General features: G+C 38.8%; 1 protein-coding gene across 6 annotated transcripts in view; it reads left to right on the forward strand.

The window, feature by feature from the left end:
- NCKAP5 (NCK associated protein 5) overlaps window positions 1-14,374 on the forward strand; it is a 977,613-nt gene that overhangs the window by 526,530 nt on the left and 436,709 nt on the right. For all 6 annotated transcript variants that reach the window (XM_046019767.1, XM_046019766.1, XM_046019772.1 and 3 more), the window contains one exon: window positions 12,664-12,797. In XM_046019767.1, coding sequence (XP_045875723.1) covers window positions 12,664-12,797 — 134 coding nt within the window. The remainder of the gene's footprint in view (window positions 1-12,663; window positions 12,798-14,374) is intronic.

Consider the following 14,374-nt stretch of genomic DNA (forward strand, 5'->3'; position numbering starts at 1 on the left):
CCCCCTTCCTTATATAAAATATACTGTATCCACAGAACAGAAAAGAATACTTAGGATTTCCATCAAGTGGGATGGCACTTAATAAAACTGACTTCTGAGAATTCCTAAAGGGATAGAATAATTAATAGCTACTGTTAATTGTAATCAATTAACATGACAACAGAGAAAGATTTGTGACCAGGGGAAAAGAAGGAGCCAGTGATTTCTTGTGAAAGGACCCAGTGGTAAGGGTAAATGAAGCTGTTTTCTAAGTAAAGCTGAGAATTGAACCTTTTGACCAAACAAACTCAAGGAAATGATTGGGGTAAAGGAAAGAATGCATCTGAATTAGGCAGTTGACCATGGATAACAAGCTTACTACTCATTTGGTTTATTTCTCAATGTCTTGCTCTCCTTGGTCAGTCCCTGTAATGATCAGATACTCACAGGCTGGGGAGAAAATGGCTTTCTGAGAAGCTTGTTGAAGTCAGAAAGGCAGTGAGCCAGAAAACCCCGTGGAAAGGCTCTTTCCAACTCAAAGAACCATTGCTAATGAATGGCAGTAATAAAAAAGGAACAGTTTCTGCTTGTCCCTGTTAAGGTAGTCCTTCATTTCCGGAGTCTACCCTGAGGAAAAATTATCTTGCTCAAACATCATTTAGATTCTGTCATTCTCCTCAAGATCTACTGAGACCTGCAGTTGTTTGGGAATCAAATTAAATCCAGTACCTCTGGGGTCTGCATTTTAGCACCTCTCTTCCCCATCCTGTGATGCCCGATGTTCTTTTTAAAATTTCTTTGCCTGTTTTACACTAGCCAAAGAAACCACGCCCTTAGCCTCTTAAATCCACAGCTTCACCCACCTAGGTCTCCATCCAGGATGCCAGTCTCCTTCATCATTACCAAATGAGATCCTTATTATAACATCTTCAATGTATGTATACCCTCGCCAGCTTAAAGACATGTTTTGTCTCATTCTACCCATCATCCCATTAGTAACTATGTTTTTCTTACTGCTGTCGGGGAGGAAAAATTCTTCTTTACCCTCTTTGGGTCTCCGGCTGGGCCTAAGAGTTAAACTGATATGAGATAGATTATAAGAGAGAAGCATACTTTTTTCTGAGCTTTTACATGTATATGGAAGCCTTCCCAAGAGAATGAAGACCCAGAGAAGTAACCAGAGCAGGAGGCTTTTACATCTTTTAGATAAAGAAATAATCAATTTGTGCAGAATTGACAAGATGGAGGGGTTGATATTAGGTGACACCATTAGGAAGGTAAGGATGAGTTTTCTAAGTTGTTTTTTTTTTTTCTTTAATAGATTTCTTGGTCCCCAATTTCCCATCTCTGGTGATAAGAATGCCTTCTTTCCTCCTGTGTCATAGGAAGGGCACTTCTCACATGAGAGTTTAATGACCTGTTGCAGGGAAAGGAGAGGTCAGAGAGACATTTCTGCTTCTCATGTTTTCTCAGACTCCTTTAGCTGAAGGTATTCAATATGGCAGGTTGCCGTATTTTGGAGGAAGGTGTCCTAAACCCCATCACTGTGCTTATGGCTAATTTCATGGGTAGATAAAATGTGAGAGTTGAAAGGGACCATAGCATTTTAAAAGGAGGCCCAAAGAGGATAATTGTATTTCCCAAAGTTGCATAGCCAGGTAATAGAAGAACCAAAAAGGTAATAACCCAGATTACCATTCTTGTGCTTATTCCATCACGGGAATCATGATGGTGAAAATCAAGACACTTAAAGTGATGAAAAACATGGAAAATGAATCAATATATAACTTTCCAATTTTTTCAAATGTGTGCTAATAAAATCAAAACTACATTACTTTCTATTGTGAATGCAGTATTACTATTTTCTTCTTCACTTGTAGCTCTAATTGATAAATAATAAAGATCATTGACTACAAGCAAAGGACAACTTTATTTTCTCTTTATATACAGGATACCATGATTTCTTACAATTTGTTCCAACATGCCTTTATGATCTATATCAATCTTGACGTGCCAAGCCTTCATTTTATCGTGCTCTTCTACCCAACCCACCCTAAAAACACTCCTCCCATAAATTTCACATCTGTATCCTTTTCCTAAGTAATAAGCATATGCATATACATAATTCTTGTTTAAGAAAATTTAATCTTATGGAGTGATTCATCTGTGGCCCCCCCCTTTTTTTTCAGAGCTCCTGTATAGCATTGAGGGCATTTTAAAGATCTTTCTAAGTGCCCATCTGTCTTCTTTACCCTTGAAATTTCTTCCCCTTCTCCCCCCACCCTCTCTTTTATTTCTCTCACCATTTTTTCCACCCTCTCACATTTTTTTTTAAATCGAGTTCTCTATCTTTTTTTGTTAGAATAAAAGCTTTGTCTCTCTTGGGCGATGTTATCAGCACTGCGGATGTATATTGGGCTGCTTCTATCCTAGCATCTCAAAATCTGATTCTGATTCTTCTGTTACAACCAACAGTGTGGGCTTTAAAAAAAATCAATTCTTAGGTTCCTTATCTGTTTTTCTGCTTCTGGGATAACTGCATCTTTCATAACTAATGGGGATATTGAATTCAGGGAACCTTATGGGGAAAATACATTGCAGTTTGTGTAAAAAGTAAAAATGAAGCTACAATTAGATGTCATAACTATAGTTTAATTTAGATCCCTCTTTATATTAGTTTGATGTCAATTGGTTAATATAGTTTTTCCATTAAAAACTAGTTTTCATGAAAACGTAACAGTTTAATTTTGTTGCTGATGCATGTTTGGTTTATGGACCTCTGAAGAAGAAAAAAAATCACTTGCCAGTTTTAGATTCCCAGTAGGTAGCAAGAGAATTAGAATGGTTATTCTGGGTCTCTGTATAATCTTAAAATGTTTCCATATACATTAGATTTTGATTGGTGAACACATGACAGTAACTGTGGCTGTCTGGACACCAATTAGTAAGCAAATCTAAGCACATCCTGAAGTTCTGAATTGAGTCTTACTACCATGCTTTATGTTTGTATCACTAAATCAAACGTACTTGCCTTTTCTAATAGTCGAATTCAAAACCTCCATTGTGGCTTGTTTGCCAGATTCCACATTTCTTGAATGAGTTCGTATATTTTTTCATCAATACCCAAAAATATCATTAAGTCCCTATGACCTTGTCTACTGGCCTCTGTTCATTTCTGAGTAACTTTTAGATCCTTGTATTACCTAAGAGTATTAGTGTTTTTCCCATGGTTCTTAGATCGTAAAATATTTAACAAGAGTATTATAGCTTGGACACATTTTGGGAAATCTTTTGAAAGGGATACATATAGTGAATACCTTTCTGTATATTATCCTGTATCTCTTCAACATTAAGTCAATGTAGAATACCTCTGGATGAGTTGACGCCCCATGTCACTCACTCAGCAGGACTTTCACAGACGCTTAGAGCCTATGTGGGAGGCACGGCTCTTGTTAGAGCAGATGTTTCACTTGACACATGACCATGCGTGGTGGTACTGGAACTTCACAGCGAGGAAACAAAATTCTTCTTTCTTCTCCCAATTCTTTGAGTTTTATGTAACTGACCTTGCCTGTCATATACTAATGTAGTTAGAAGCATCACACCTACTTAGATCTAGGATAGAAGTATTTATTGACTTTCTGTATTTGAAATCCAGTGTTAATATCTTAGTTTTAATCCCTGAGGTTTTGGCACCCTACAGATCAAGCCATCTGTTTAAAATCAGAGTAGGTGGTAGGATTAAAAATAATGTTTTGGGGGAGATGTCTGATACAGTGTTAATCTGCACTCCAGATGATACGTTTGATTAATCTTTCAGTTCTTACATTAAAATGTATTAAAATTTGATCTACTCAAACATACATTTTTCAGCTTTCTAAAAGAAATCTATAACTACAATGTTTATTTAATATGTAAGGATTATTAAAAACTAAATTTTTTGTAGAATGTATCAAAAGTAACTAAACTACATTAGATGGTATAAGTTATGTGATTCTAGTTATCCATGTCTCATTTTTATTTGGGACTTTCAAGTTTTTGTAGTGCTTTACCATACATTGTTTTGCTCATTCCTCGCAGTGATCCTATAAAATTGGCTTGGGCAGTTTTACTCTCCCTGATATACAGAGGAAGCTAGCTTAAAACAGTTAGGTTTTAAGTGGCTTATCCAAAACCACTTGAGTAGCAAATGCAGTCTAAACCAGAAGCTGGTAGCATTCACAATTCTCAATTTAAATATTTTCCCATTCTGTTGTTTAGACTTAATTCACTTCTTTCTCCACATAGTGGACAATGATCTTTGCAAAATCTTAACCAGATCCTATCAATCACTTAATGAAACCTTTACAATGAGTTACTGTCTTACTCAAGATGTAATTGTACGTCCTTAATACGACCTTCATGCTCCCCTGGTCTGTGCTTTGTTCTTTCCACCTGTATCATATGCCACTCCCATCCCCTTGTTCTAGGCATCCCCAGGCTCTAGGCACCCTCAGCTGCTCCTCTTTCTTCCTGTGTGTGACTCAGGACCTTTCCACTTGCTAATCACTCCACCTAGAGTCCTCACAGAGGTCTCATTTTAAATGTTAATTTCTCAGAGAAGCCTTCACTTAAAGGACCAGACAAAATTAGTTCCTCTTGCTATCAGCTTTCAGCAGACTCTTAATTATTCACTGATACATTTATCTGTGTGATAATTCATTTGGCACCTGCCCTCTTTACTGTGTGTTAGTCAGCTACTTTCATGAACCATGTCTATTTGACTCCTTGCTGGTCTCCTGCTCGGGTCCAGTGTGTGGCGCATAGTAGCTCCTCAGTAAACATTTGTGGTCTAAGTGGAATGAATAAATCCATGTGGATATGTACATAGCTCTTTTTCCAAACTCTTTTTCATATTTATAGGAATATATAGGTTTCTCTCCATTTCCTGGGAACACGCGATAAAAATTTCTTTTTGATACTTGAAACAATTTAAACAAGTCTTAGAAAATTATCAGGAAAGATGTTTAAGACAATGAAATGGATTACCCAGGGAAACTGTGGAGTTTCCTTCCCCAGAGGTTTAATCAGAGGATAGTAATTAAGTCTAAGGAAGTTTAAGGTCTGTGTTAAGGCTCTGACATAGAGGCAAGATCATTGGATAGAACAAAGACTTGGACGTAATATACCTTTCTTTTTTGTTTCTGTGTTTGATTCTTTGTCAAGGGCCCAACTCTTTTCTTGTGCCCAAATAGGAAAAGAACTTGGAAACTCACCTCTCATTCAGATTTCTTTTTCTCTGGTGTGGAGTCAGCTCTGCTGTAATGCAACCTCTGCATTCCTAAAAATCATTGCACAGGGCTTGTTGGAAAAATGGAAGTAGGGACACGAGACTCAGAAACTTGGTCAGTAACATATTTAAAAAAAACCCAGGAACCTAATAAAAATGTCAACTAAGTTTTAGTTGTGTTAAGTGATTAAGAAATACACGAATAATATAATAAATATGGCACTTCTCCTTGAGAAAGACAGGCAGCTGGCTTGTGGAGGAGGTCATTGGAAGGGCTGCAGCTTGTGAGTTACTGCCAAGTGGCAGAAGGAAGGCTGCCTGAAATCAGAGGGCAAATTGTGCCACCAGATATAGGTGGGGCGGCTCTTAAGAGGCACGGTAACTGAAAGCATTGGCCCATTCATCTTAAATGAGTGTGATTTGTGTATGTCTATGCCAGGTCCAGCTGGGTGCAGTTTTCTGTGTTCACTTCATGTTTCTCATGAATGAAATCAGGCATAAGCGAGGGTGAGATTTAGGTTATGCTCACATTGGCCCCTGACACAGCCATTGCCTTAAAGCAAACCTATGCTCCTAAAATAAGTGTTAGGAGGCTAGTCCACATGGGGATGCAGGAAGATCCTAAACTCATTTCCTCCAACAGACACACTAAATCTGCAACTACATGGGGAAGACTTCTCTCTGAAAACTCGCGGCACCTCTCTCTGCCACCAGAAGAGAATAGGACTGCATTCAGGAGGGTTGGAGAAGGTGAGATGTGGTCTCACCCCAGACCCACTGCCAGCTCAGCAACCCACAGTCAGGAGGGAATTCAAAAACCCAGAGCTTCTTGAAGAGTAAAGGGTCTGTAGATTATATCAGTCACTATTACTCTTAAGACGAATATTTGAGAAATGAGCCACCAAGACATCTGCTTCGAAGATTCCCAGGGCTTGTGTCCATGAGGCCCAAAGGACTGTAGTGAAATGAGAAACAGCTCTTAAAAGGCTCAAGTGCAGACTTGCTCCAGGTCCCAGCTCAGAAGTAGCAGTTTGGAAAACCACAGAGAGTATATGTGAAGAAGATTCATTTGCTCATCTTAGGCATCCATTAGAGGGAGAGGTGCGTTTTGGCATTCTCTCCAGGAATGGAGGTGCTGGAAGATTCTATCCATCCTTGTGCTCTGTCTCTGACTCACTAAAACCTGGGCTACCATATTTTTATTTTTTTCCTCCAAAAGGTATCATCTTTATGCCCTCTCTCTGCCAGGCTTCACTGGTGTTATTTCCTAGAAGGGAGATTTTGCATATATCTGGTGCCCTGGCTTGTTTACATCTGATACCCCAGTTTTTTGTGACTACCAGCAGGGAATCCACTGAGCTCATGGATCTGGAGGCCAAAGTAGCTTGGATTCCTGGATACCATCGGGAACTATTGGAAAGACAGTTCTTGACAGACTGCCATTGCCAGGGCAGTGTACAGATAGCAGACTGGAAACACCACCTCACTCTGTGAGTAGGTATTTTGCATGTCCAGGAGTTTTGGTCTAAGGGACAAGTTCCTGGTCTGCCACACTCCTAAAGGCCAATTGAACTGCTTTCAGGGGGCACCTGGGTGGCTCAGTTGGTTAAGCTTCTGCCTTCAGCTTGGGCTCCCTGTTCAATGAGGAGCCTGTTTCTTCCCTCTCCCTCTGCCCCTTCCCACCCCCCCTCCTTGTGTGCTCTCTCCCTCTTTCTCTCATACTCTCTCTCAAATAAATAAATAAAATCTGTTAAAAAAAAAAAAATGAAGTGCTCCGAGGGCTTAAGTCCCCAGTCTGATGATGTGCCCAAGGGAGGGGGATGTGTAGGGTTAGAAAAGAATAAAATTGGGACCAGAATGCTGGGAAATGTTAGCTGGTAAAGACTGGAAACAGAAAAAGGACCAGGCGAGGAAGCTGGATACAGGCCCAAAAGAATTCATGATCTTGCATCAAAAAGAATAAAATACTTAGGAACAAATTTATTTATTTTTTTAAAAGATTTTATTTATTTATTTGACAGAGAGAGAGATCACAAGTAGGCAGAGAGGCAGGCAGAGAGAGAAGCAGAGAGAGAGGAGGAAGCAGGCTCCCCGCGGAGCAGAGAGCCCGATGTGGGGCTCAATCCCAGGACCCTGAGATCATGACCCAAGCCGAAGGCAGCGGCCCAATTCACTGAGCCACCCAGGTGCCCCAGGAACAAATTTAACTAAGGAGGTAGAAGACCTGGATATCAAAAACTACAAGACATTAATGAAAGAAAGTGAAGAAGACACAAATAAATGGATAGACATTCCATGCTAATAGATTGGAAGAATTAATACCGTTAAAATGTCCATACTACCCAAACCAATACATAAATTCAGTGCAATCCCTATCAAAATTCCACTGACATTTTTCACAGAAATAGAAAAAAATCCTAAAATGTGTATGGAATCACAAAAGAGCTCTAAAAGCCAAAATAATCTTGAGAAAGAGCAACAAAGATGGAGCCATCATACTCCCTAATTTCAAACTATATTACAAAGCTGTCATATCAAAACAGTACTTTATTGGCATAAAAAACAAACACAAAAATCAGTGAAACAGAAGAGAGACCCAGAAATAAACCCACTATTAATATAGTCAATTAATTTATGACAAAGGAGACAAGAATACACAGTATGGAAAGGACAGTCTCTTCAGTAAATGGTGTTGGGAACACTGTGCAGCCACATGCAAAAATATGGTGTACTGTCTTACACCATATACAAAAATTAACTCAAAATGAATTAAAAACTTGAATATAAGACCTGAAACCATAAAACCCCTGGAAGGAAAACTGGGCAGTAAGAAACTTGACAGTGGTCTTGGTGATAATATTTTGGATCTGACTCCAAAAACAAAAGTAAACAAGTGAGATCAAACTGAAATCAGCTTCTGCATAACAAAGGAAATCATCAACAAAATGAAAAGACAATGCATTGAGTGTGAGAGCAATGCATTCTGATTGGATATATGATTAATGAATTTACAAATCATTTACAAACCCAATCAGAGGTTAATATTCAAAATACAGACAGAACTACAATACAATAACCAAAAACAAAAACAAAAAACAAGGCAATCTGATTTAAAAATTGGCAGAAGGTCTGAATAGACATTTTCCAAAGAAAACATTCATGTGGCCAACAGATGCGTGAAAAAATGTTCAATATGACCAGTCGTCAGGGAAATGGAAATCAAAACCACCAAGAAGTGTTACCTCATATCTGTTAGAATGAATTAAAAAAAAAAAAAAAAAGAAAGAAACAAAGAAATAACAAGTGTTGGTGAGATTGTCAAGAAAAGGGAACCCTTATGCATAGTTGGTATGGATGTGAATTGTGTAGCCACTATGGAAAACTGTATGGAAGGTCCCCAAAAAAGTAAAAATAGAAGTATCATATGATCCAGCAATCCATCTTCTGGGTATTTATCTGAAGAAAACGAAAACATTACTTCAAAAAAAATATAGGCATCCCATGTTTATTGCAGCATTATTTACAATAGCCAAGATATGGAAGCAACCTAAGTGTCCAGGGTAGGTGGATGAAGATGTGTAGGTACACACACACAACACACACCCTCACATACAGTATAATACTACTCAGCCACATAAAAGAAGGGATTCTTGCCATTTTCAACAACATGAATAGTCCTTGAGGGCACTAAGCTAAGTAAAATAAGTCAGGCACAGAAAGAAGACAAATGCCATATGTTCTCACTTATATATAGAATGGAAAAACAAAACAAACAACAGCAACAATAAAAACCAAACAGATCCAGAGAACAGATTGGTGGTTGTCAGAGGTTGAGAAGCAGTGGAGGGTGGGAAAAAGGGACGAAGGGGGTCAAAAAGTACAGACTTACAGTCATGAAATAAGTCACAAGGGTATAATGTACAGCACGGTGACTGTAGTTAATAATACTGTATTGCATATTTGAAAGTTGCTAAGTGATTAATCTTAGATTGTCTCATCATAAGAGAATAAAAAAACATTTTGTAATTATATATTATGATAGATGATAACTAGGCTTCTTGTGTTTGCATTTGTGTATACAATATTGAACCATTATGTTGTACACCTGAAACTAATATGTTATATGTCAAATATAAAAATAAATAAAGGATGGAAAGATAACAAAATAAATGTTAGAGCAGAACTGACTATCCTAAGAAGAAAAGAAGGTGGAGGTGGGCAGTGGGACTTGGGCTCAAAAAAATTCGGTTCTGGTCCCAGAGCTGTCATTTCTAACAGTGAAACCCTGAGCAAGCACTTTCCCTCTCTTTATACCATTCATCGTATCTTTAAATGAAGCTGGTAACAACCAATGTTGCCACATTGTCCTGGGGGCTAGATGAAGCTATGAAGTTGAAACATTCCATAAACAGTAAAGTGCTTTCCAACTCAAGATTTTTCACAAAAAACTTATTTCAGAGGTAGAGCTATCAACTAAAGAAGAACAAAGGGTTAGCAGTTCGCCCACTCAGAGCCAGCTTTTGTTGAGAAAACTGGGCAAACCCTCCTTTTGGATGAGAGTGAAGCCCATGACTCTGAAAGGAGGGGATGCTCTATGCCTGGTGAAGTGTCTTGGAACACGTGTCTCACGTCTTAGAGACTCAACCCAGGGGGTGGGGCAGTGTTTTTGTTCCTGGTGTAGCTGTTTGTGTACAATGGTAGGAGAAGCCAACGAGGAAAAGGGGAAAAGGTGAACTTGCTAAAGGAAACTGAGAGAAATATAAGTGTGGTCCCCACTGAGTTTAGAAAAACATTCTCAGAGCTTTCTTAAGATGGCTTCTTAAAGCCATCCCAACCCAGGGATTCAGTGGAAAGAGCTGTCACAGAAATTTGGCCTCGTCAGATCTACAACTCAGATTTCTGTGACATTGTTTTTTACTTACTGCTCTTCAGTAAGAAGCACCGTATAAACAAGACTCAACTCTTCTACACTTCACACTCCCTTTCACTCTCCGTGCTATAAAAGATACAGAGCAAACCTGTGGGAAAAAAAAATCAAAATGGCAGACAGCTATTACAAAAAAAAAAAAACTGGCCAATCCATTTATATATTCTTTTTTCACTTCTATCCATGTTTTATAATTTGAGTAAAAAAAAAAAAATCCCTACATTTGGAAAGTAGATATGGCTTATTGTCAAGCTTTGATGGTTTAATTGAAGTACGCACCATTTAAAGGTAATATATTTCAGTAAACAACTTTTGCCTCATTAGTCTTTGAATTCCCTGGAACTTTCTCTATATTGTAAGGGTATCATTTTATTTGTATTTGAAAAGGCATTAACAAATTGAACAGAAAAGGTTATTCATATGGAAAATGTCTTCCCTTATTAGATTTTAGGGAATTCTTCAATATGACAGGGAGCGAATCTATGTGACATTCTTCATTTGTGAAGGAAAAATGGACTCTATCTTCCCTGCAAAACTTCACCTTTTTCATATGTTGTGCTTTTTAACTATTTAACAGACACCATTTGTTTCGCTTATTTTGGGAATCAGAGCAGCCTTCCAAATTCTTTAATAAAGGTGTTCCTTCTAGTCTACTCAGTTTATACAGAGACGACTCTTGATTGTGTGTAATAATGGGGTAAATTTTATTTTTATCTTTTTATTGTGGTTAAATACATGTAATAAAATCTAAATAATGAAATAAAAATATAATAAATAATAAAACATAATAAAATATATGTGCTATGGAATTTGTCATTCTATTTCTATAAAAGTTTGGCTTCGGTTAGCATGTTTCTCCTTCAAAACCATGTTTTTCTTCTCTTCCAGAGCTGCTGGAACATGACAGAATAAAGATTTGATTTTGTTTTTTCTTTTTCTGAATCTGATAGAAGGAACTGACCATGTAGGGGTGAAAAATGGACCACCAAAGAGTTTGGGACAGAAGCTACGGGCCTGACTTAGCTAAAGGCCAGCTCCAGAATCAATAAGCAAATATACTTCTAGTATGTTAAATACAGAAAATACATATACACATAAGACATAGTCCTGATCTCAAACAGATGTTTGTGTAGGTGAAGAATCATAATACGTGCACATGAAAAATAATGATAGAAGAAGGTAAGAGTGTATAGGGTAGTAAAGAGCATAGGTGCTGTGGACATAAGGAAGGGAGAGAACAATGAAACGAGGTGGGGAAGTTCTGGAGAGATGGCTCAAAGCCAAGCCTGGCAGCATCTCCAGACTTTCAGTAGATCTCAGAGAGCTTGTTAAGCAGGAGGAAGAGCATGGTCAAGGGCGCACAGGCAGGGGAATACATAAGTATTTTTAGAGGATCTTGATTTATTTCCAAATTATGGTCCACTGTTTCCTTCATAATCCTGAGGAGAGCTTTTCCCCCACATGTTAGAGGTGGAGAAAGTCCATCTCTCCTATCACTTGTGGTGAATGTGCCCCATGCGGTGCATAGCATTTCCTCCCGGGTAATCCGTGGTTCAGAGTCATCATGCAGTCTTGGCTTCCCTTCTTCCCGTGTAAGAATGTGGGTCCCTCCTAGTCAGGTACTGAGTTGTTCTTTGGTTTTCATCACAGAATATACATTCCGTGTGCAAAGTGCTCACATTAGTAGCAACCATAACCGTAATAGCATGACCTGCTAAAAGAAGAAGTAGCAGAAGCAACAAAACAACAAAAAGACATTAGCATGGGAGAGTCAGTATGGTCAGGGGGATTCGAGTTTGTGCGCTTCTGACCGGTTCTAGGAATGAGTTTTTGCTGAACCATCTATTCCGAGTCATCCAGCCCTTCTTTCTACACCGATTCCCATTTGTGAATGAGCTGGTTTTCTGCCATAATAAATAAAGTGGGTGGCTTAGCCTGTTTTTATCTGTGAAAACCTAACTGGATAAATAAAAACAAAACATTTAACCTTATTTCTCATCAGCTCCATGGCCTAATGAAGTTGAAATTACAGGTCCTTGTACAAAAATCACTTACGTTCCTTCAAAAGCATAGACGAGCGAATGAAGAGATGAAACGATTCTGAATAGGCACTAATGATCTTACTCATCATTACTCGAGTTCTAATACACTTGGTAGTATTACTGGGTCATAGATCTTCATATCTGCACAAGAAGCCGCCTGATTTAGTGAAAATTATTCAAGCAATAGAGACACATCCAGGATTGAAAACTGTTACCTTCTGGTTTTTATGACAAATTACTTAGATGCCTCTGACCCTTAGTGTTCTTGTCTGTAATGAGAGGTTAATAATAGAACCTTCTTCATGGGGTTGTAATGAGGATGAAATTAATTTATATATGAAGTCCAAGTTCACACATAGTAACTGACAGCTATTACTAATTATTTTTTTTCTCATAGTAATTAAGAAACACCTCCTTAAAAGTCATTCCCTTTGTGCCTTTTATAGCATGAGAAGCTGATGCATGAATTGGAAGAGGAGAGACACTTACGTCTTCAGAGTGAGAAGCGGTTGCAGGAGGTGACTCTGGAATCTGAGCGCAACAGAATTCAGATGTGTGGCCTCCAGCAGCAGTTCTCCAGGTATTGTTCTGAACTGAGCTGCTGGCTTCAGGAGGGCCATCCCTTCCTGCACCCAAAGCCCCCAGCTTGAATTTCCATTGTGAAAGCATCTGTTGAATTTGAGGAGCTAATTTACCTACAGCTTAGACCTTCTCTTCTGGCCACGCCATCATATGACATCTGGGCCAATTTGTTGAAACTTGCTCTTTGCACCTAGCGGAGTCTTGGCTTTATTGGATCTGGTTATCTTTTCTTCCTTGATGGGTTTCCGAGGGATTTTTCCAGGAAGATATGGTGGCTATGTGGCTTATAAGAATGTCCCTTGATGCAGAGAGAGTCAAGTATCATATGGTCTCACTTATTTGTGGAGCATAACAAAGAACACGGTGGACAGGGGGAGATGGAGAGGAGAGGGAGTTGAGGGAAACTGGAAGGGGAGATGAACCATGAGAGACTATGGACTCTGAAAAACAACCAGAGGGTTTTAGAAGGGGCGGGGGGGGCGGGGGTGGGAGGTTGGGGGAACCAGGTGGTGGGTAATAGGGAGGGCATGTACTGCATGGAGCACTGGGTGTGGTGCAAAAACAATGAACACTGTTACGCTGAAATAAACAAATAAAAAAAAAATGGAAAAAAAGAATGTCCCTTGAAAGGCCAACCAGGAGGATGAAATTTTACCAGTCATCATAATTCTATTTTAAGGAAGACAGAGAATGTGAATCTAATCATTCAGTAAGCTCTTACTCAGTACTTAAAGGAAACCTTTACCAATAGTTTAAAAAAAAATCAAAATCAATGAGTTTTTCCTTTAAAAAGACTTAACTTGAATTTGAAATTAGCATTCTGAAAAGTAGCTCTTAGATTTAATTCCCACACAGTCAGAATCTTTCAGCTTCCAGTTACAGTTACTGTAGGGCCAGGTGAAGGTTCAACCTATTATTTAAATATAACCTATTTATTTAACCTATCTGTGCTATTCCAGTCCTGGGACCAGATATGGGAAGTCTGTGAAGGACAATTTACTTACTTTCTTTTTTTTTTTTTTTAAGATTTTATCTATTTTGACAGAGAGAGACACAGTGAGAAAGGGAGCACAAGCAGGGGGAGTGGGAGAGGGAGAAGCGGGCTTCCTGCAAGCAGGGAATGTGGGGCTCGAGCCCAGGACCCTGGGATCATGACCTGAGCCAAAAGCAGGTGCTTAACGACTGAGCCACCCAGGCACCCCAAGGACAATTTACTTTCATTTCTGTATTTCACTTCACCATTTCCCAAATCAGGAAATTAATTTTGGGGGGTTTTGTTTTTTTTGTTTTTTTTTTCTCCCTCATGAGGTTATCTCAGGCTGAATCAAGTTTGAGAAGTTGCCCTAAAATTTTTCTGAGCAATCTATGTGGATCTTGACTTTAATTTACCATCGGGATTTGGATATAATCAATGATAGATAATATGGCTTCCTCATTATGAACCTTTTATAATGATAGCTTAAGTTTGGGATGTGTCACACAGAGAAACTGAAATCGAGCCTCCAGATGTCTTATCTCTTTGTGATGAATACCATCAGTGCTTGTGACTTTGGTTTGGAGGCTTCTTGGAGGAAC

This window comes from Meles meles, chromosome 9, assembly GCF_922984935.1.
Source record: "Meles meles chromosome 9, mMelMel3.1 paternal haplotype, whole genome shotgun sequence".
In the NCBI taxonomy this organism is placed as follows: Eukaryota; Metazoa; Chordata; class Mammalia; order Carnivora; family Mustelidae; genus Meles; species Meles meles.